Raw genomic sequence first — 21,002 nt, 5'->3', positions numbered from 1 at the left:
TCAGATTTTCTTCATTTTCAGGCTGGTTTTGTGGATTTGGAGCTAAATGTTGTGCCTAGGGCACGCTGTGTATTAATGATACTCGTTACCTGGAGACGTAGGAAGGAGATTTACATTTCTTCCCTGTTTCAAAACCAAAACCAAACCCTGAAAAGTGTAGGGTTAGCTAGCTAGCTAGTGAAGATATAGCCTACTGAATGTATACACATTCTGCTTTTGCTTCTTAATGATTATAACAGTGGAAAAAAAATACCGACCCTGCTGTAGAGGAACCAGTGAAGGGAAGCAGGGAAACACTGCTGATATTTGACCAGCTGTGTGTCATCGCATTGTGCGCAGATGACCGCTGTCTGACTTCCCCCAGAGATCCCTGCTTGTCCGGCGGCGGAGGTCCAGGTGCTGGCAGCGGCACGGGGGCGAAGCCAAACACGGTTCATCTGTTCACACTGTGATGCCACACAGCTGGTTCAATATCAGCAAAGTTTCCCTTTATATTCATTGTCTTGTGTGGCGATCAGCAGTGATGTGGTGGTTCACTTTTACACTGTGATCTGTAGCCTATAGTTCGGCTTTTGCTTCTAACTATCTTTGTCTTTTTAACCTATTGTTGCTGCTGAGTCAGTCTGACATCCTGGATATATCCTTCAAACACAGACTGTAGACCCCTCTGTCTGCTTCATTCTGGAATCACTGTTTCAGTTTTTCTTCAGGGAGTGCAGTTAGTTACAGTGTGGGCTCCATGCTTACTGCAACAGCTTGTCAGACCATCACAAAGGGGCGGGGCTTAGCAAAGGGTCAATTGTAAAGGCGCAACCATGTAGAGACAGAAATGACATGCCGTTGTGTAAACAATAAGTCATCATGTTATAAGGTGAAATGTTTCATCGTATAACACAATAAATAGTATAATGTTATGTTATTACACTGAACAAAAATATAAACGCAACACTTTTGTTTTTGCTCCCATTTTTCATGAGCTGAACTCAAAGATCTAAAACATTTTCTATATACACAAAAGACCATTTCTCACAAATACTGTTCACAAATCTGTCTAAATCTGTGTTAGTGAGCAGTTCTCCTTTGCCGAGATAATCCATCCCACCTCACAGGTGTGGCATATCAAGATGCTGATTAGACAGCATGATTATTGCACAGGTGTGCCTTAGGCTGGCCACAATAAAAGGCCACTCTGAAATGTTGAGTTTTATCACACAGCACAATGCCACAGATGTTGCAAGTTTTGAGGGAGCGTGCAATTGGCATGCTGACTGCAGGAATGTCCACCAGAGCTGTTGCCCGTGAATTGAATGTAACAATTGTCTCAATGTAACAATTTGAGTGAAAAGTTGAATATTTAAAAGATGTGCATATATTTCAGAATATCTTATCTGTATTATCTCACTATCTTATCTGGTATGTCCCCCTTTTGCTTCAGTAACAGCATGCACTATAGCTAGCATGAATTCCAAAATTATGTGCAAAAACCTGATGACCCATGTTATGCCAGCATGATTTGACAAAGTTCCAAAGAGGTTCCTGTGATGTCACTGAATGTTTGGCATTCTCAGTCTTCAGGTGCCCCCAAAAATGTTCATTGGGGATAAGGTCAGGTGACTGCAAAGGAAAGTCTGTGACAGTGAGAACTCTGTGATCTTCATTGTAAATAGAATGGACCACTGAAAGCACCTTAACACTACATGCCACATTCACCCATTCACACACACACACACACATTCAAACACTTGAGGCCAAGGCTACCATGCAAGGTGCCATCTACTACTCAGTCTGAACATTCACACACACTCACACACTGGTGGTACAGCCATTAGGAGCAATTTGGGGTTCAGTATTAAACTTGTACTGATTACAATTTTTTGGGCCGATACCGATTTCCGATTTGCAGAGTGTTTGGATGGCCAATTCCGATTTTGGCCGATTCCGATTTTGGCCGATTCCAATTTCATTTTTTTCAAACCACTTTACAGCACACAAGATATTGCAATATTTTCTATCTTTCCTTTATTAGAGCATTTTAACCAAGACACAACCAGCTTTTCAATAATCATCTCAAACAAACAAACACAAACTTTTTTGCTCAAATATAACTTCAGGTACAGTATTAAAATAAATAAGTAAAAAAGGCATAGGCCTACATAAATAAAAACATGGATAAATAAAATAATATTTCTTGGTGTATAGCATTTGTGGGTAATTTCTTCAATAGACAAAAAAGTAAAAATATTTCCTGTGGAAAATTCACACAGGTCTTTGGGACACGCCCGCCAGTAAGCGCGTGGACACGCACATCTTCAGCACGCGGACACGCACCTTGTTAGTTTCAACCGGCACAGTGCAGCAGTGAGAGCTCCACAGTTCAGTTTAACACGAACAATTAACAACTTTCTCCTTCTCTCTTTTGATGTGTGTGCGTGAATGATTAAGGTGAGAATCCGCCGTGTTTCACTTCCTCACATCGCCCAAGCCGTGAGTTGCACATGTGCTTGTGTGTGCGCTGCTGATGTTACACGTCAATTATGCGGCACGGCAGAAATTTGACCGGCGTTTTAAATTGGCATATTTCAGACTGACCGGCTGGTCGCAGGTCACGGCTGATCACGTGAAAACCGGCCCGATTCCAAGCACTGCCGATAAATTGGTGCAAGTCTATTCAGTATCTTGCACAAGGATACTTTGACTAGTGATGTCATGAGAACCAATACTCGCGATACCTTTCGATTCCATGATGAAAAAAAAAACAGTGATACTCTTTTTAAAAAAACAAAAATAAAAAAAAACAGAAGAACCGATACCAGCGTAAGAATCTGTGCTATGACTCTTCCGGAACTGATGGGGGCAATATACGCCATATAGCGTTACAGTCCATGCCTACATTCAGAGGGCTTGGACAGAGCATGCACAGGCTCTGGTGGGGTCGGGCTGGATTTTTTGGGCCCGATCTAAGCTCTAGCACTTGTAGAAGCCATTATTTCTAGCAAAGACAACGGAGAACAGGCGTTCTTCTTTGGCGCTCGTCTTGGGCACAGACTGATGTGCATATACTCCCCCCGTCAGTTCTGGCAGGAATCGACACAGCCCGCTGAGGGCAAAGTTGCATCCGATACATACGGTACCGAAAAAAAAACAGGTACCGACGTATTTTTTGCATGTTGGCATCGACTTGGTACCGAAGTATCAGTTCTCATGACAACCCTAGTCTCCTATGAGCCCAGCCTTCAAGATGTGCAACACTCCGTTAAATGTCATTCAGTTCATCAATTAAAATCAGTAGCATAGTAAGCAGATATGTTCCATGTTATTTTGTTTAATTTCAACAACACAGAGAACAGCTTGAACAAGCTGCGTGAGCTAACGATCAGGTATTTCACTTCCAGCAGTATGTAGTGATGTTACGTGCTGTGCTGATGCTTCGAAGCGTGCATCGAGTAATCCAATTCCACGATGCGCCTATCGAGGCTTGTATCGTTTCAGACGAGTGACGTCATTGATGACGTCCGAAGCCTCGCTGCCCGGCTGTACGACTGGTTTGGGAAGCGGTTCAGATCTTGGTGTGAGGTTTGCACAGAAGTGACACAGAACACGAATATTACCCCTTTTGCCATTATTATATTATATGACACTACACCACAATACAATTTTTAGCCAAATGATTGGTTTATACACACAGGATGCATTCACAAAACAATAAGTTTATTGTAGATGTATTTGATACAGTATAGTCATAATATACTCACTAGAAAATACACTATATTGATAAAAAGAAAGTTATAATATTATTATTATTATTAATAGTCATTCCCAGCAGCTATTACTGACACACGTGTATCACAGATTACATGGTTAAGATCACAGCTGCCTGTTTTACACACTTTGGCCAGCAGGTGGTTTCGTGTGCACATGAAGCCTCAAGAAATGAACCCTTTTCTGAACCTATTTGCTGGAAAGCTTCAATGCTTCATGAGGCTTCATCTCACCATCACTAGCAGTACATGACTGCCAGGGTTCAACGCTAAGTTTTTTTTTTTCACTTGCCCGGTCGGGCAAGTTGGTCAGAGATCTACTTGCCCGAAGTCAGTTTTTACTTGTCCTATAAAAATTGTTTAATTTAAGCGGCTATCAAATAACAAAGACTGCAGTTATTTTTATGTTATGTAATCTTTATTCACACTGTATTTATTAATTAAAACAACATATGTCATGTATTGTAGCTTAATTCCTACACAAAAATGACAGTGTCAGGGCTTAAAGTGAAAAATTTGTCAATCATTCTCCGTCTATAATTTTGCGCCCTACTTGAGCCATGCCCACCTCTATTTATTTTTCACCTTTCTCTCCAGTTCTGCTGTATTAACACCAGTTTTAATATATTTTGCTTCCATCTCTCTGCCCTGCTCTACTGTACTTCAACGCTACTTAGCTCTCTCTCTACTCTACTGGTAGACTACCACATCCACCTGTTGCACAAAACACACACAGCAGTGTTTCCCCTAGGATGGAGTTGTAGCAGCGGAGGTGAAGCACACGCATGAAAAATAATTTTCACATGCGTGAAACTTTTTTGTATGCTTGCAAAGCACAGCCTGCTGGGATGTTTCTATGTATCTACTGGCACCAGAAGGGCTCTTTAGGACTAAGGCCATACAGTACATGTGTGCACAGTAATGAGCAGGTGAAATGTCTGTCTAGCTTACATATGAGGTGTCTCAAGATTTAGGAACATACAATTTTATTGCATATAATAAAGTAAAAAGTCACTTGACATGCTGCTGTTTTGTGCTATGACCTATTCAAGTGTTGGAAGTTGTTATTTACATGACAACGCCTGAATGCAACACAAGCTCAGCATGAGTGCTGTGCTACGCTGCTGTGCGAGCAGCGTGTTTGTCTGTGCGTAACAGCAGTCTGTTGGTTATTTACACACTGTCCATTTCAATAACTTTGTCAGCTGACAAACTGCACTGGGCTCGGGGTCAGGTTTGGTCAGGAAAATGCGGCCCGAGCCGCTCTAGCATGATCACCTGTGTGTGTGGCGGAACTCCGCCGTGCGCGATACAGAGAGCAGAGGAGAATTGTTAACGTGTGACCATGTAGAGACAGAAATGACACGATGGCATAACACCATAAATAGTATATTGTTATGTTATTATATGAAGCGTCCGTCGCGCAAAATAATATCAATGGGGGCTGTGGGCAGGACATTGTTACACAGCTGTGCCTGTGACTTCAGGAAGAGAGACCGCCGCATCAGAGCAGAAGAGCACATTTTAAAATACATTTATTTTATCAATTAGTTATTAACTTTTACTATTTTTAGCAACTTGCCCGATCGGGCAAGTGAGTTGTTAGTTTACATGCCCGACCGTGAGTTTTACTTGCCCCGGGCAATTGGGCAATCCTTATTGTTGAGCCCTGACTGCCCATGCGTTCTACTTCCGAAACACGGCGGTTGGGGTGCATTTGATTTATTGTACTGGGACATTTGATTTTTCCACAACTGGACCACAGACGTCAAAAAAACGCCGCTTGCACCGTGACAGGACAAACAATAAATGAAACAAACAAAATTCCACACATTCTTGTGGTTGGCTCAAATGCTGTCAGCGTGATTTAAGTAGTAAATATTTAAATAGTTTATTGAGTTTATTGCGGATGTTGATCAATGTTTTTTATAACGAAAAATAGGTAAAGAGGAAAAGAGAAAAACAAAAATGACATGCATGGTTTTAAGTGTTCATTAGGGTTTCATACATGCCAGCACCCTAAACATTTTAAAACAAATATTTTACTATACACAAAGTGTTTCTAATTTCTTTCTACTCCATACAGGTACAGTAAAATATTGAAATGTTTTCATTTGTTTGTTTTGTTTTTGACTGGGCTTTTTAAAAATGCACGAAGCGAGGAGAGGTGAACAATGTGAAGCAATGAAGGTTGTGGTAATAGTACTGGCAAGAATTTAAAACGACTTTCACCCCTGTACTTAAGTAATATCAATCTGTTGATAGAAATGGTATTGTATATGCAAATATTTTAATAAAGTATTTCTTGTTTAAGTACATGGGATCTTAGGATTTTTTTTTTTTTTTACTGTGGTATCGACTTCGGTATCGAGAATTGTGTAATTTTACTGGTATTGGCACCAACTACAGAATTTTTGGTATTGTGACATCCCTAACTTTGACATGCAGACTGGGGCAGCCGGGGTCAAAAAGCCAATCTTACGATATGTGGACGACACCACTCTCCCTCCTGAGTCACAGTCAGTCACGTAGTTTGTGCAAAGCCTTTCAGATTTCCATGGCCTGCCCCCTCACAAACCTTATAGTGTAGCAATAGCCTTTTTTAAACAGGAATTGGGCAAATTTGCAGGAAAGCCCAATCAGTCTTTTTTCAGCATTGGCAGTATAACAACAAAATCTGGGAGTGCAGCAAAATGCCGCCTACCTACGTTTGTTTATACATAATGCGCCTTTTTCGGGGCAATGGGGGGTGTGAACAGGTAACAAAACCTGTAGCTCAGCATGTGATGTAAACAGTGACGTGGGAGGGAAGCCGCAGCTAGTCAGTCCTGCGGCGATTCTCTCATTCTTCACCGTCCCCATCATTTGACGGTTAATGGCCTCTTTATTTGAGAGGGCAAGGAGGGCACACAATTCCTTATCTGTCCAGTTGCTCATCTTTACTGTAGTGTGTGTCAGGTTTGTGTTTCCCTCTTGCTACTTACTGCTCGCTAATTCCTGCTATCAACTGTTTCCTGTTTATCCACCGCCAGTGGCTCGCACGTGCGGCGTCATCAACAGCCCCTCCCCTTGCAGAAGGCCACCTCGGTCTTTTTAAACTAAAAGGGTTCCGCTAATATGACTACCCTACGAGGTGGAAAATTGGGCACCTCGGATCAACTCGCCAATCCGACTCTGTGTGTCTAAACAGTTGCAGCTTGCCGGCAAAACGGCCCAATATTTGCGGAAAATCAGGCATTGTAAAAGGGGCTAATCATTTGATGCTGTGAGAGCCCCTCTTTGCTTAGAATAAAAATCTGACTTGACTTAGTTCTGATGCTAGGTCTCCCACTATTACAATGCCACATAGTAAGCAATGATTTGCTGAAAACGTGAGGCACAGCCATACTTAAAGCAGGTGAACAATGACTGCAAGTTGAGTTAATTGAATGAGCTTCAGATGCGCAGATGAAATCCACAGGTGTCATCTGAATGCAAGCTTCAACGGAAGGGATAAAGCTCAAGGAAATCTGACCTTTTGTTGAAAGTAGATAAGTTGGTCAATGCCACAAATTTGCTTAAATTTTACTGCTGACCTAGATATGGCGCAGGTTCTTGAAAATTTCTTCATCATTTTATGTAATAACTTATTGTGTGTCTGAATCCTATTTATGACCTCAAGTATCTAAAATCCTGGTTAGAGCCTTCTAGAGCCTTGATTGTAGCTCAAAAGCAGCACTGTTTTGATATCTTATTTCGATGCTGCATTTAAATGAGTGTTGGAGAAAACAAAAATGTTGTTTTCAAGTTACAATATACTGCCGTTTTGAGTTTCCTGTCTACGGCAAACTGATAGCAGACAGCTCGACAAAGCTCAGCTATGCTATGCTGTAACATGTTTGCTTGTTCGAGAAGAGCTACTTCAGTGGGTGAAAAACACAATACTGACATCAACAAACCCACGAAAATGCTGTTAGTTTACAAAACAACAGTAACTACATTACCAAAATGTTACACACGGCCGCCCGCTTCATTTTCAACAAACGTTCATTACACAATATACTCTTGAATATTAGGAAAACGAAGAGCGGTGTAAGCTAGCGGTTGATGTACAGGACCCCCAGTTTTTCGTCTTTTACAGCTAGCATAGCGTTATCGTAATTTAGCTAACGTTAGCAGCACAACACAACACAAACTCGTACAACCTACTGGGTGTCGGATATAACGTTCCCTGACTGTAAAATCTTACCTTATAATAGACATCGAATTGTATATTTTCTGGGAGCGACCGTATGTCCCTTCTCGATCGGCTGTAGTTGTCCACCACAGCCGAGATAGCGGTGTTGTACAGTGTTTCTGGGATCCATTCGAGCTCCACCGCAGCCATGTTGTTTTCCCTCTCCAAAAAAAAAAACACACCAGCAGCTACAGCCCTCCCCAACTCTCCCTACATTTACTACGTTTCTGCGAAGCACTTCCTTCGCGAGTCCTCATGTACTATTTGCTTTAAAATAAGGCTACAGATGATTGTACTGTTGCCAGTTTACCACTACAATTCTAAAACCACTGTTTAATAGCCATCTATCCCTTTCATCTCCAATTATTCGTCGACCCTACAGCAGTTCCGTGCCCCCGTCCCGACGCAGACATTCACTGGCGTTGACGCAGTGACGTAATTGTGCAGTCAATGCAAAAAAAAAAAAATAAAAAAAAATCCTTAAACACACATAAACATACAAGGAGAAATGAACATAGCCTATCACACGTTTTTTCTTTGTAGTTCAGCAAGACTTTGTTTGAATTCATGTATGTTAAATTGTCCAGTTCCGATCCTCTGTTTCCTTAATTCCTGTTTCATTAGAGAGCAAATGTACTCAACAAACCTGAACATGGTCAGTGTTGAAGAATGTGTGGTAACATATCTGCTAGTTATTTGTTTATATTTTTGGAAGTGTCCTGTAATTTCTTCTTACTGGGTAGATGTGTTTACAAAGATCAGATCAACAGTGAGCTTAGGGCTGGATTTTAACCTAATTTTTATGAAATATGTCGACTGGGCTAATAAAACAGGACAGGTATTTATTACAAATATTACTTGCAGGTTGTAAAAAGGCAGTCATCAGGAAATGGCCGAGTAAAGAGCCTTCAACATCTCTGAATGGATAGAAATAGTTATGGAAATTTATGTTACGGAACAACTGACTTTTTCCTCTGAGACTTGCCACTAAAAAGTTGAAGTTTGAAGTGAATTTTTACTTAAATGTGTATTTTGTCTGGCGAATTTTGTTTTATTCCTTTCAGTATTAAGACATACAGAATGGACTATAGCTTATGAATGAGGGGAAGATTTCTCTCTCCTTAAAAATACCCTGGCTTTCCATGAATCAAAGTCGTTGATGATAAGGACCTTAGTGATCTTAAAGGATGATCATGGACATAAAGTAAGTAAGTAAGTAAATTTATTTATATAGCACTTGTCACAGAGAGGACTCACAAAGTGCTTCACAAGATAAAATACAAAAAATACAATAACAGAAACAATGCAAAATACACAAAAACAAATAAAAAGTAAAGTGCAGCGAAATACAGAGATGATACAATGGACAATTAATGGAACGCAAGCCTAAAGAGATGTGTTTTTAACTGCTTTTTAAAAATGTCCACGGAAGAGGCCGCTCTCAGCTCATGAGGTAGTGCATTCCACCATTTCGGTGCAACAGCCTTAAAGGCTCTATCACCTTTCGTCTTTAATCTTGTGTGAGGGACAGTAAGTAGGTGGCCTTCAGCGGACCGCAGTGACCTGACAGGACAGTGAAAGGACACCAGATCCGTCAAGTATGCAGGTGCTTGATCGTGGAGGGCTCTGTAAGTGATGGTTAGAATCTTGTGCTGGATCCTGAAATTAACAGGGAGCCAGTGCAGGGATGCCAGGACTGGAGTGATGTGAGTGAACTTAAGAGATCTGGACAGAAGCCTGGCGGCAGCGTTCTGGACCAGCTGGAGGCGGTCTAATGAAGTTTTATTTAGACAGGTGAAAAGAGAATTACAGTAATCCAGATGTGAGGAAACAAAATCATGGATGATCATTTCTAACTCGGAATAAGTTAACATGGATCTGAGTTTGGAAATGTTTTTGAGGTGGAAAAAGCAGGAGCGAGTGTCAGTTTTGATGCGGTCATCGAAGAGCATGGCCTGATCAAATGTGACCCCAAGGTTTCTCAACTTGGGGCGCACATTTGCACTGAGGGACCCTAAGCAGCTGGCCACTTCAGATGCTGAGGCATCAGGTGCAATAATTAAAATCTCAGTTTTAGCTGCGTTCAACTGAAGGGAGTTAGAAGACATCCAGTCCTTAATTACATTCATACAATCGTACCGTGAGTCAATTCCATCGGTCCTATCAGGGTTAAAAGAAAAATATAACTGGAGATCATCTGCATACATATGGTATGAGATACCTTCAAAATTGCTGATGACATCTCTGAGAGGGAGCATGTATAGCGTAAAGAGGATAGGCCCAAGCACTGAACCTTGGGGCACCCCGCAAGAAAGGGGGGCAAACTCTGATTTATGAGGGCCAACAGCCACAGAAAAGGATCGATCAGACAGATAGGATTTAAACCAATGAAGAGCAGTCCCTGAGATTCCTACCCTGTCCCTCAGCCTGTCTAAAAGGATGTGGTGATCAACAGTGTCAAAGGCTGCACTGAGATCAAGCAGAACCAGGATAGTGGATTTACCGGCATCGGAGGCCATCATGATGTCATTGGAGACCCTGAGAAGAGCAGTTTCTGTGGAATGTAACTGACGATAACCGGACTGAAATTTATCTAAGATATTGTAACTGTTCAACGCTGTCACTAACTGGTTTGCAACTGCTTTTTCTAGAATCTTAGATACAAAGGGCAGCTTGGAAATGGGCCGGTAGTTACTAAGAACATCGGGGTCCAGATTGGGCTTTTTGAGAAGCGGCTGAACAACCGCTTGCTTGAAATGGGACGGGACACGACCAGAAACCAGTGAGCTATTGATTATGGAGAGCAGAGTGTTGTGGTTTGTATTTGCTGCTTTTATTTTGATAGTATGTTCCGGTTGTGTGTGTGTTGTTTGGGTGACTTTACTTTTGTTCCTCCGGAGGCACCCTTCCCCCCTGCTGCGTCGAGGAGTGATTGGACTCACCTGTTTCTGCTTTGCCAATCAAGCCGCCTACTTTAAGCCTGCTGAGACACTCCTCGACGCCAGAGTATACAGAGAACCTCCGTGGTATCAGCTTGGCTCCCGTTTGGTAACGTTGTGAACTTTCTCTTGTGCATTTTGATGAGTTTTTGTAACCGTGTCTCTCCTCCGTCTTTTCCAGTGCCTCCCGTGCCCTCACAGCCCAGCACTCTCTGGACGTCTTTTGTGTTCTTTGAAGGACTCTTGCAATTTTGATTTTTTGTGGATTCACCCGCCCCTTTGTTAAATAAATCATTGTTATAACTGGCTCCGTTTCCGCTCCTGGGTTCCCTTTCTGCATCTCACGTCACAGAATACTCTGGCCTACATGGACCCAGCGGAATCGGATCCCATCAAGGCTGCACTCGCCAGGCAAGGACTTCGGCTCGGACAACATGAGAACATGTTCCAGGGAATCATGGAGACACTCCAGAATCTCAGTGCTCAAGTCACCAACCTCACTGAACAGCTTCGCCTCTCGGACCACAGCGCCACCCCTGAACAGCCCTCTGTGAGTACTGCACCCTCTCCCCCGCCAGCCCCTCACAAGGAGCCCTATGTCCCTTCCCCCAAACCTTACGCCGGTGAGATTGGGGGGGCCAGTGGTTTTGTGTTACGCTGTTCTTTAGTGTTTGACCAGCAGCCCCTTAGTTACCCCACAGATAGAGCTAAAATCGCCTACACTGTTAACTTACTCCGGGGTAGAGCTGCTCAGTGGGCTACAGCGTCATGGGAACAGGAATCCCCCATCCTATCCTCCTTTGACAATTTCACTGGTGAACTTTGTAGAATTTTTGACCACCCCCGGCAGGGACAGGAAGCAGCTAAGCGTTTGTTCTCTCTTGTTCAGGGTTCTAGATCAGTGGCTGACTTCTCCATCGATTTTAGGATCGCAGCTTCAGAGAGTGGGTGGGGTGAGCTAGAATTAAAGGGGATTTTCCCAAGAGGGCTTTCCAGTGAGCTCAAAGATGAGCTAGCTTCCCGAGACGAGCCTGACTCCTTAGAGTCGTTGATTTCTTTAGCCATCCGTATAGATAACAGACTCAGGGAGAGGCGTCAGGAGAAGATGCAAACCAGCTCCACCAGAGGTAGAGAGTTAGCGCCACCTGTAGTTCTGTCAGCTTCCCCCGGCCCTCCATCTCCACCTCAAGCTCATGCCACTCCCAACGCTTCCCCTGTTGAGCCCATGCAGCTGGGAAGGGCCCGGCTACACCCCAGCGAACGTCAGCGCCGATTCAACCTGCGACTGTGCATCTACTGTGGCCAGGCGGGGCACTTCCTGGCTTCCTGTCCCCAGACGCCAAAAGGGCAGACTCGCCAGTGAACGAGAGCGCACTGGTGAGTCAGACTTCCCCTACCCCAAGCTCTTCCGCACGTATCACTGTCCTTTCTTGTCTGCTCTGGGGTCGGGAGTCGCTGCCGTTAAAGGTGCTGATCAACTCTGGGGCTGATGAGAGTTTCATCCATGACGAATTGGCCACTCAGCTCAACCTTCCCCTAGAGCCCTTGTCCACCCCTAGAAATGTCACCGCCCTTGATGGTAGGTTAATTGCTCAGGTAAAGTTCCGCACTGTCCCTGTCACCCTCATCATCTCTGGTAACCACCGTGAGGACATTCAGTTGCTCGTCATTCCTTCCCCCCATGTTCCCCTGGTCCTAGGTTTCCCCTGGTTACTACTCCACAATCCCCAGATTGATTGGAAAGCCTCCAGTATAACCAATTGGAGTCCCCATTGTCACTCCCAATGCCTGCGTTCGGCCAATCCCTTCTCTCCTCGGCCCCCTGTGACTCCTTCTACCCCACCGGATCTCACCTCTGTGCCCCCAGAGTATCACGATCTAGCCCCCGTGTTCAGTAAGGAGTTGGCTCTCTCCCTTCCCCCTCATCGGCCCTACGACTGCTCCATTAACCTCTTCCCTGGCGCTCCCCTTCCCTCCAGTCGACTGTACAACCTGTCACGCCCAGAGAAGGAGGCTATGGAGGCGTACATCCAGGACTCGTTGGCTTCTGGACTCATTCGGCCCTCCTCCTCTCCGTTGGGGGCGGGGTTTTTCTTCGTCAAGAAGAAAGACGCCTCTCTACGCCCCTGCATTGATTTCCGTGGCCTCAATGATATCACCGTAAAAAATAAGTACTCTCTCCCTCTCATTGACCCCTCCTTCGAGCCCCTTTGTTCCGCCACCGTCTTTACCAAGTTGGATCTGCGGAACGCCTACCACCTCATCAGGATCAAGGAGGGAGATGAGTGGAAAACCGCCTTCAACACACCTCTCGGACACTTTGAGTACCAGGTCATGCCTTTTGGTCTCACCAATGCCCCCGCAGTTTTCCAGGCCCTAATTAATGACGTGCTGAGAGACATGCTGAACTGCTTCGTTTTTGTCTACCTCGATGACATCCTGATTTTTTCCCGCACCCTCGAGGAGCACAGACAGCATGTCCGACTCATCCTCCAGAGGCTTCTGGAGAACAAGTTGTACGTCAAACCCGAGAAATGTGAGTTCCACTCCGCCTCAGTTGGGTTCCTCGGTTACATCATAGCCAGGGGCCAGCTACAACCTGACCCGGCCAAAATCCAAGCGGTCACCGACTGGCCAACCCCCTCGACCCGCAAAGAGCTCCAGAGATTCCTTGGGTTTGCAAATTTTTACAGGAGGTTCATTCGAGACTACAGCAAGGTGGCCATCCCTCTAACCAGACTCACGTCCCAGAGCTCCCCTTTCCGTTGGTCCCCTGAGGCCCAGCAGGCCTTCACCCGTCTCAAGGAGCTCTTCACATCCGCCCCAGTCCTAAAACACCCTGACCCCGCCTTACAGTTTGTGGTCGAAGTGGATGCTTCGGATTCTGGAGCTGGAGTGGTGCTTTCCCAGAGAGACCCCCAAACCAACAAGCTGCACCCCTGCGCCTTTTTTTCTCGCCGCCTGTCCCCCGCTGAACGTAACTACAACGTGGGGAATAGAGAGTTGCTGGCTGTGGTTTGGGCTCTACAGGAGTGGAGGCACTGGCTGGAGGGCACGACAGTTCCGTTTTTGATTTGGACCGACCACAAGAACCTCGCTTATCTACGCTCCGCCAAGAGGCTAAACCCCCGCCAGGCCCGGTGGGCACTGTTTTTGAGTCGCTTCAACTTTTCCCTCTCCTATCGCCCTGGTTCCCGCAACATTAAGCCGGACGCCCTGTCACGTCTCCACTCTCCTCCCTCGGACTCGGAGAGTCTGGACCCCATCCTCCCTCCCTCCTGCTTCGTGGGAATGGCCTCCTGGGAGGTCGAGTCCATCGTCACGGAGGCACAAGAGCGGCAGCCCGACCCTGGTACCGGACCCCCCGACCGGAGATTTGTGCCCGACTCGGTCCGTTCTCAGGTCCTCCAGTGGGCCCATTCATCGAAGCTCATGTGTCGCCCCGGCTTTCACCGTACTCTCCAGTTCCTCCGTCAAAGCTTCTGGTGGCCCAGTATGTACCGGGACACACGTGAGTTCGTTGCCGCCTGCTCTGTCTGTGCCCGGGGGAAGACCTCTCATCAACCCCCCGCTGGTCTGTTACGCCCTCTGCCCATCCCTAGTCGTCCCTGGTCCCACATCGCTCTGGACTTCATCACGGGGTTGCCCCCGTCAGAAGGTAACACAGTGATATTGACTATCGTTGATCGATTCTCTAAGTCTGTTCATTATGTGCCACTCCCTAAACTGCCTTCTGCCCTCGAGACTGCCCGTCTACTAGAGAACCATGTCTTCAGGCTTCACGGGATTCCTCTCGACGTGGTGTCGGACCGAGGACCCCAGTTTGCGTCACAAGTTTGGAGGGAGTTCTGCAGGGCAGTAGGAGCCACGGCCAGTCTGTCATCAGGCTATCACCCCCAGACCAACGGCCAGACAGAGCGGGCCAACCAGAACCTGGAGTCGGCCCTTCGTTGCGTCGCTGCCCATCACCCAGTCTCATGGAGCTCCCAGCTCCCCTGGATTGAGTACGCCCATAACTCCCTCACCAGTTCGGCCACAGGTATGTCTCCATTCATGTGTTGCCTGGGCTACCAACCCCACCTCTTCCCAGAACAGGAGGCTGCAGTGGCGGTCCCGTCGGTTCTGGAACATCTCCGGAGGGTGAAAGAGGTGTGGAGGTCCGTCAGGGCAGCGCTCACCCGTTCCGCGGAGAGAAACAAGCATCTTGCTGACGCCCACCGTTCCTCCGCCCCTGCCTACCGTCCCGGCCAGATGGTGTGGTTGTCGTCACATGATCTCCCCCTGGGTGTCGAGCCACGTAAGCTCTCCCCTCGCTTTGTTGGCCCCTTTGAGATTTTGAAAGTGATTAACCCCTCTGTTGTCAAGCTCAGACTGCCGGATTCCATGAAGATCCATCCTTCGTTCCATGTTTCCCTGCTGAAGCCTGTCAGCTCCAGTGAGCTCAGCCCTCCGACCGTCGCCCCGCCTCCCCCCCGGCTCATTGACGGCCATCCCACCTTCACGGTGTCTCGGATTCTGGATGTTCGCCCGCGGGGACGGGGGTTCCAGTTTCTGGTGGACTGGGAGGGGTACGGTCCTGAGAAACGGTCATGGATCTCACGGGGCCTGATTCTGGATGATTCTCTGCTCCGGGAGTTCTACGCGGCTCATCCGGACAAGCCTGGGAGAACGCCAGGAGGCGTTCGTTGAGGGGGGGGGGTACCGTTGTGGTTTGTATTTGCTGCTTTTATTTTGATAGTATGTTCCGGTTGTGTGTGTGTTGTTTGGGTAACTTTACTTTTGTTCCTCCGGAGGCACCCTTCCCCCCTGCTGCGTCGAGGAGTGATTGGACTCACCTGTTTCTGCTTTGCCAATCAAGCCGCCTACTTTAAGCCTGCTGAGACACTCCTCGACGCCAGAGTATACAGAGAACCTCCGTGGTATCAGCTTGGCTCCCGTTTGGTAACAACTTTCTCTTGTGCATTTTGATGAGTTTTTGTAACCGTGTCTCTCCTCCGTCTTTTCCAGTGCCTCCCGTGCCCTCACAGCCCAGCACTCTCTGGACGTCTTTTGTGTTTTTTGAAGGACTCTTGCAATTTTGATTTTTTGTGGATTCACCCGCCCCTTTGTTAAATAAATCATTGTTATAACCGGCTCCGTTTCCGCTCCTGGGTTCCCTTTCTGCACCTCATGTCACACAGAGATGGACCAATAGTGCTGAAAACATTTTTCAGCAAAGTTGTGGGCAGGATATCCAGCGGACTAGAAGAGATCTTCATAGTGCACACAAGATCTGCTAAGTCTTGTAAGGAGACAGGTGAAAAATTGTCAATAATTGACTGTTGTTTGGGAGGATCAGGAAGGGAGGAGGAGGAGGGTGTTATACTGGCCTTGACACTGGCACCCTTATTCACAAAATACATTAAAAAATTGCTACAGTCCTCATCAGAGGATACAGGTAGAGCAGGCGGTTGCGCACCAGTAATGCTACTTATAGTGTCAAAAATGACACTGGGATTTCTCTTGTTGGAGATGATGAGATTTTTAAAATAAGAGGCTCTGGCTACCCTAACAACAGAATTGAATTCAGCTAACAGTTATTTAAAATAAAGACGATGTACATGAAACTTGGTTGATTTCCACAAGCGCTCAGCTCTCCGACATTTACGACGAAGGCAGCGGATGTCGTCATTCAGCCAGGGAGTGGGATTAGCTGCGGGGATAGTTCGAGGATTTAAAGGAGCAATCTTATCAAGAATAGCAGAGCAGTGTGCGTTAAAAGTTAAAACTTGGGAGTCAACGTCAACATTAATACTAACAGGCTGCGCCAGACTGTTAAAAGCGAATGAGAATTTCTCAGCAGAGAGGTTATTTAACATACGGGTGAGTTTTGTACGCTTGCTGGTTGAACAATCAGAAATAATAGACAAATTAAACAGGATGCAGTTGTGATCCGTGACGGGCAGCTCCTCAGAGACGATACAATCAATGTCCAAACCAAGTGTAAAAACAAGGTCCAGCGTGTTTCCCTTAATGTGTGTCGGGCCATTAACATGTTGCACAAAATGAAAAGATTCAGTGAGATTTATAAAATTATTAGCAAAGGAGTTTGTGGTGTCATTTACAGGCACATTAAAATCCCCAAGCATTAAGATTCTTTGAAATTTAGTGATGGAAGCCAAAAAGTCACTGAATTCAGCCAGAAAGGCGCCATTAATACCAGGAGGGCAATAAATTAAAATACAATAAAATGGGTAAGAGCGGCCAACTTTAGAAATAAGCAGTTCAAATGAGGTAAAAGTTCCACAATTCACTCTCCTCGAGGAGAAACTGTCTTTGTACAACAAAGCAAGGCCACCACCACGGCCAGTGGTCCTTGGGGCACATATGAATGCGCAATCAGGCAGGCATAGCTCCTTCATGGACACATAATCTCCATCCCTTTGCCAGGTCTCGGTGAAAAACATGAAATCTAAATCTCTAGCGATGAAAAAATCATTCAACGTGAATGATTTGTTGTTGATTGTGCGAGCATTCAACAATGCCAGCTTAAGAGACTTGGGACCAGCTTTGCAGACAGATTATGATTGTGACAGTGGTTGCAGATACCGGAAATTGTGGGTTATGTGGTTTTGACGTTTGTGATTACTGTTGTTCATTACTACGGGTATGAAGGTGGGAGATTGTGGGACAGTAGAGACTAGCCCAGTAGTTGGGGCAATAGGAAAGCAGGAGGGATTGTCTGTAGAGGCTAGTGGCAGCTGGAGCGTGTAGGGGGAGCTACGGGAGGCAATGTCTATAGAATGCTCCGTAGAAGAAGAGGCAGGCACTGAGAAGGGGGTGTGGCACATAAACAGTCACGCATGTGTGAGTGGCGTTGTGTGTACGGTATGCTGTATGTTGGCTGCTAACACGCGGCTTCCTAACTTGCTCGGGTGAAGTCCGTCATGTCGATAAAAGGAGGGGCGGTTCCAAAATAAGTTAAAATTGTCTATGAATTAAAACCTGTGGATATTGCAGGTGGTTCGGAGCCAAGACTGGAGTTGAAGGAGCCGACTGAACCGCTCTGCGCCGAGGCCGAGTGTGGGAAGAGGGCCGCTGATGAAGATTGACATCCCGCAGTCTTTTAAGGCAGAAAACAGACTGTTAAAATCGCTCTTTAGCAGCTCAGACTGACCCCGGACCACGTTGTTGGTTCCGATGTGCAAGATCAGACGTTTAATGGAGTGTGGAAATGATTGCAGTAGGTCCGGGAGTTTATCTCTGATTTTTGTGACAGTGGCTCCTGGAAAACAGTGGGTGGTGGAATTAAAACAGCGAATGTTCCTGGTTATGGAGTCACCCACTATGGCGGTGGTTGGGGGGAACAGTGGCTGAGGACGAGGGGGCGAGCGCCGCTGCTCTGTGGGGACTGTTTGCGGAGTGTGCGGAGAGGTCACAACCTCAGCGGTGGCTGGGGGCTCACACGACCCTTCACGGCATGGAAGACCGCCGGAGCGTCTCGCCCTGAGAGCAGCCTCCTTCACGATCCTGCACCTGGAGGAGGAGGTCGCAGACCTGAACGGGGGTCCCGAAACAGACCCCACAACCCCCCGGGCGGCTGGCAGTGAATCAGTCGAAGGGCAAACAGGAGGGGAATGGACAGTTTGCAGCGGAGGGAATTCCTCAACACTCAAGATGTTATATCTGTTCTCCAGTTGGAGCTCACAAGGTGGAGCATGTATCAGGCTGGACCTCGCTCGCTTTTTTCCATGTACTGTGGACCATGGCTCTTGGTTGGGAGTGGAGCTGTTAGTTCTGAACCTCGGATTTGGACTGAAGGTGAAAGTAGCTAAAGTTGCACTGCTGCTCGCCCATTTAGGCTTGGCCCCCAGCAGCAGCCACGGATCCTCCGCCGGAGGATGTGGGGCTGCAGCTGAGGAGGCCGGCCTGGATGTCGCTGTGGCGGCTGGATCATCAGCTCGGAGCTGAGGAGCCAAGGCTGACCGCTCAGCTGGGGCCAAGCCAGTGGGGTTGGGATCTGCTGTATCCATGGAGCCGGGACCAAATTCTGGGATGGTTGAGTCCAGATCCGCAGGATTACCAGGGGGACCAGGACCTGGAGCGACAACGGAGTCAAGCCGCGCCTCTTCATCCCTAATCCAGTAGAGGTTTGAAATGCGCTGCTCCAGCTCTGCGATCTTCTGGGTTTTGTGGATACAGCTGTCACAGTGGTGTGGAGAGGTGAGTGGAGCCATGGGACAGATGGGGTAGCCAAGGAAGCAGAAAACAAACTCCGGCAGCAATGGTGTAATGCGTAATGATGTGATTATATTCTCCAGAAAGCTACCTTCTCAAGTTTTTTTTTTTTTTTTTTTTTTTTTAGCAGTTGGTATGAGCCACAGTAAAAACTTAAAAACTTACAAACTTACGCGCGGGGACTCCAAAAGTGTGTTGACTCAGATCAGGGTGGGTTGGGGTCCGGTAGAAAGCGGGACTTACCGGCGCGTAGAGGTGAATGAGTGTCCGGGAGAGTTTCGCCAGGTAGCTGCAGTCACTTCGGTGTCCAGAAAATGGCACAGAAGGTGTAAAAAGGCTTCTGGGGTGGCCGAAGTGTTCACGGGGACTTTCACTCTCAGGCAGGCAGTATCATTGTAGTTAATCCAGTTGTAGAGCAGAGAAAAACTAGATTGTTGCTAAAAGTTAGAGAAACTCTAATGAAGGACCTATTACCCTTGATACTACATGTTACCTTAGTTAATTTCATTTTCTGTTTTACATGTTAAGCATTTCACCTTCATCTTTGATGTCCTTGTTTGTTGTCCTTGGTTTTGTCCGCTTTTTTTTCCCAAATATTTTTTTAAAAATAATAAAAATAAAGTAGGAAAAAAGTAAAGAGCATATGTACTGTCTTTGTTTTCAATTTGTTCTGTTATTTTTTTCTATCAATAAATAACATAAAACAACAACCTTAAATGTTACATTATTCAAAAAAAACATAACATGAAACATGTATACTGAGTGGACACTAACTGCTTTCTTTCAAACCATCTTTTTTCCCCAAAAAGTTGTGCAATGCTGCTCTCAAAGGAATGTCTTTTGTGGGTAGTATTTACTAATACTGTCCTTACCTCCTTTCATCATTTACAGCTAAGCGAGAGAGGGCTATCAGGAAGTTTAGGGATTTTCAGGTAGTTATAGCTGTAGCTGGAGCACCCACATAACCTGCCCACTAGCTACATGACTCGCCCCCTAAACTTACATGTCAGTCCATGATCAGTCCCATTTGCTCCATGGTCCCAAGGCGGAAGCTTTGAAGAAAATGCTGTTAGCATTTGGCTGACTATTAAGTATTTGGTCAAAAAAGTGGTGGTTACCATTAGGGTAGGGGTAATGGGGAGGACTACATCTTGTTTCTTATTAGGTGAATCACGTCTTCATTTATAATGAGTTATTAAGTGGATTTTGGTATGTTTGACCCAAGCGGCAACCTGTGGGGCTGAAAAATAAAGCCAACACGAAAGTGCCAAAAAGCAGTTCTATAAATAACCACTTGAAGCCGGCTGTAGAAGCCAGTCTGTCCACATAGACCCCCATGTAAAAAATCCCAACTTTAACCAAGAAATAAAAATGTTTACATCCTGGTACAAAAAACTCAAGAAGAACCCAAGGCTTCAAAAGAGGAGTCCACAAACCAATGGGTGACGTCACAGTAGCTATGTCCATTAATTTTACAGTCTGTACAAATAACTATCGCTTTGGTGGGTTAGTCTTTAACTACTGGCAGGCATGATTTGTAGGGGAGTGCCGTGTACGCTACAAACAGAATGTGTCTGCAGCTATAGGTGTCCCTCCTACTGCTGACATTGTGTGAAACTGAGACTAAGAAGACGCTGCTGGGTCCGGAGTGAATGTCTGTCAAATGTCCATCTTAAAATTAACTTCACTGCAGTGCAGCAGCTGCAGCTGGCTTGACTATATCAATCAATCAATCAATCAATTTTATTTATAAAGCCCAATATCACAAATCACAATTTGCCTTCCAGGGCTTTACAGCATACGACATCCATCTGTCCTTTGGACCCTCACAGCGGATAAGGAAAAACTCCCCCCCAAAAAACCCTTTAACGG

General features: G+C 46.0%; 1 protein-coding gene across 1 annotated transcript in view; it reads right to left on the bottom strand.

Moving 5' to 3' along the window:
- appbp2 (amyloid beta precursor protein (cytoplasmic tail) binding protein 2) overlaps nucleotides 1–8,400 on the bottom strand; it is a 48,825-nt gene extending 40,425 nt beyond the window's left edge. The window contains exon 1 of the mRNA XM_078166854.1: nucleotides 7,987–8,400. Within this exon, the coding sequence (XP_078022980.1) occupies nucleotides 7,987–8,124 (138 nt within the window). The 5' untranslated portion in view covers nucleotides 8,125–8,400. The remainder of the gene's footprint in view (nucleotides 1–7,986) is intronic.
- Nucleotides 8,401–21,002: the final 12,602 nt, after the last annotated feature.

Source organism: Epinephelus lanceolatus, chromosome 4 (assembly GCF_041903045.1).
Source record: "Epinephelus lanceolatus isolate andai-2023 chromosome 4, ASM4190304v1, whole genome shotgun sequence".
In the NCBI taxonomy this organism is placed as follows: Eukaryota; Metazoa; Chordata; class Actinopteri; order Perciformes; family Serranidae; genus Epinephelus; species Epinephelus lanceolatus.
Note: the sequence above shows the minus strand (reverse complement) of the source record. Positions and strands in the feature narration are given on the sequence as shown.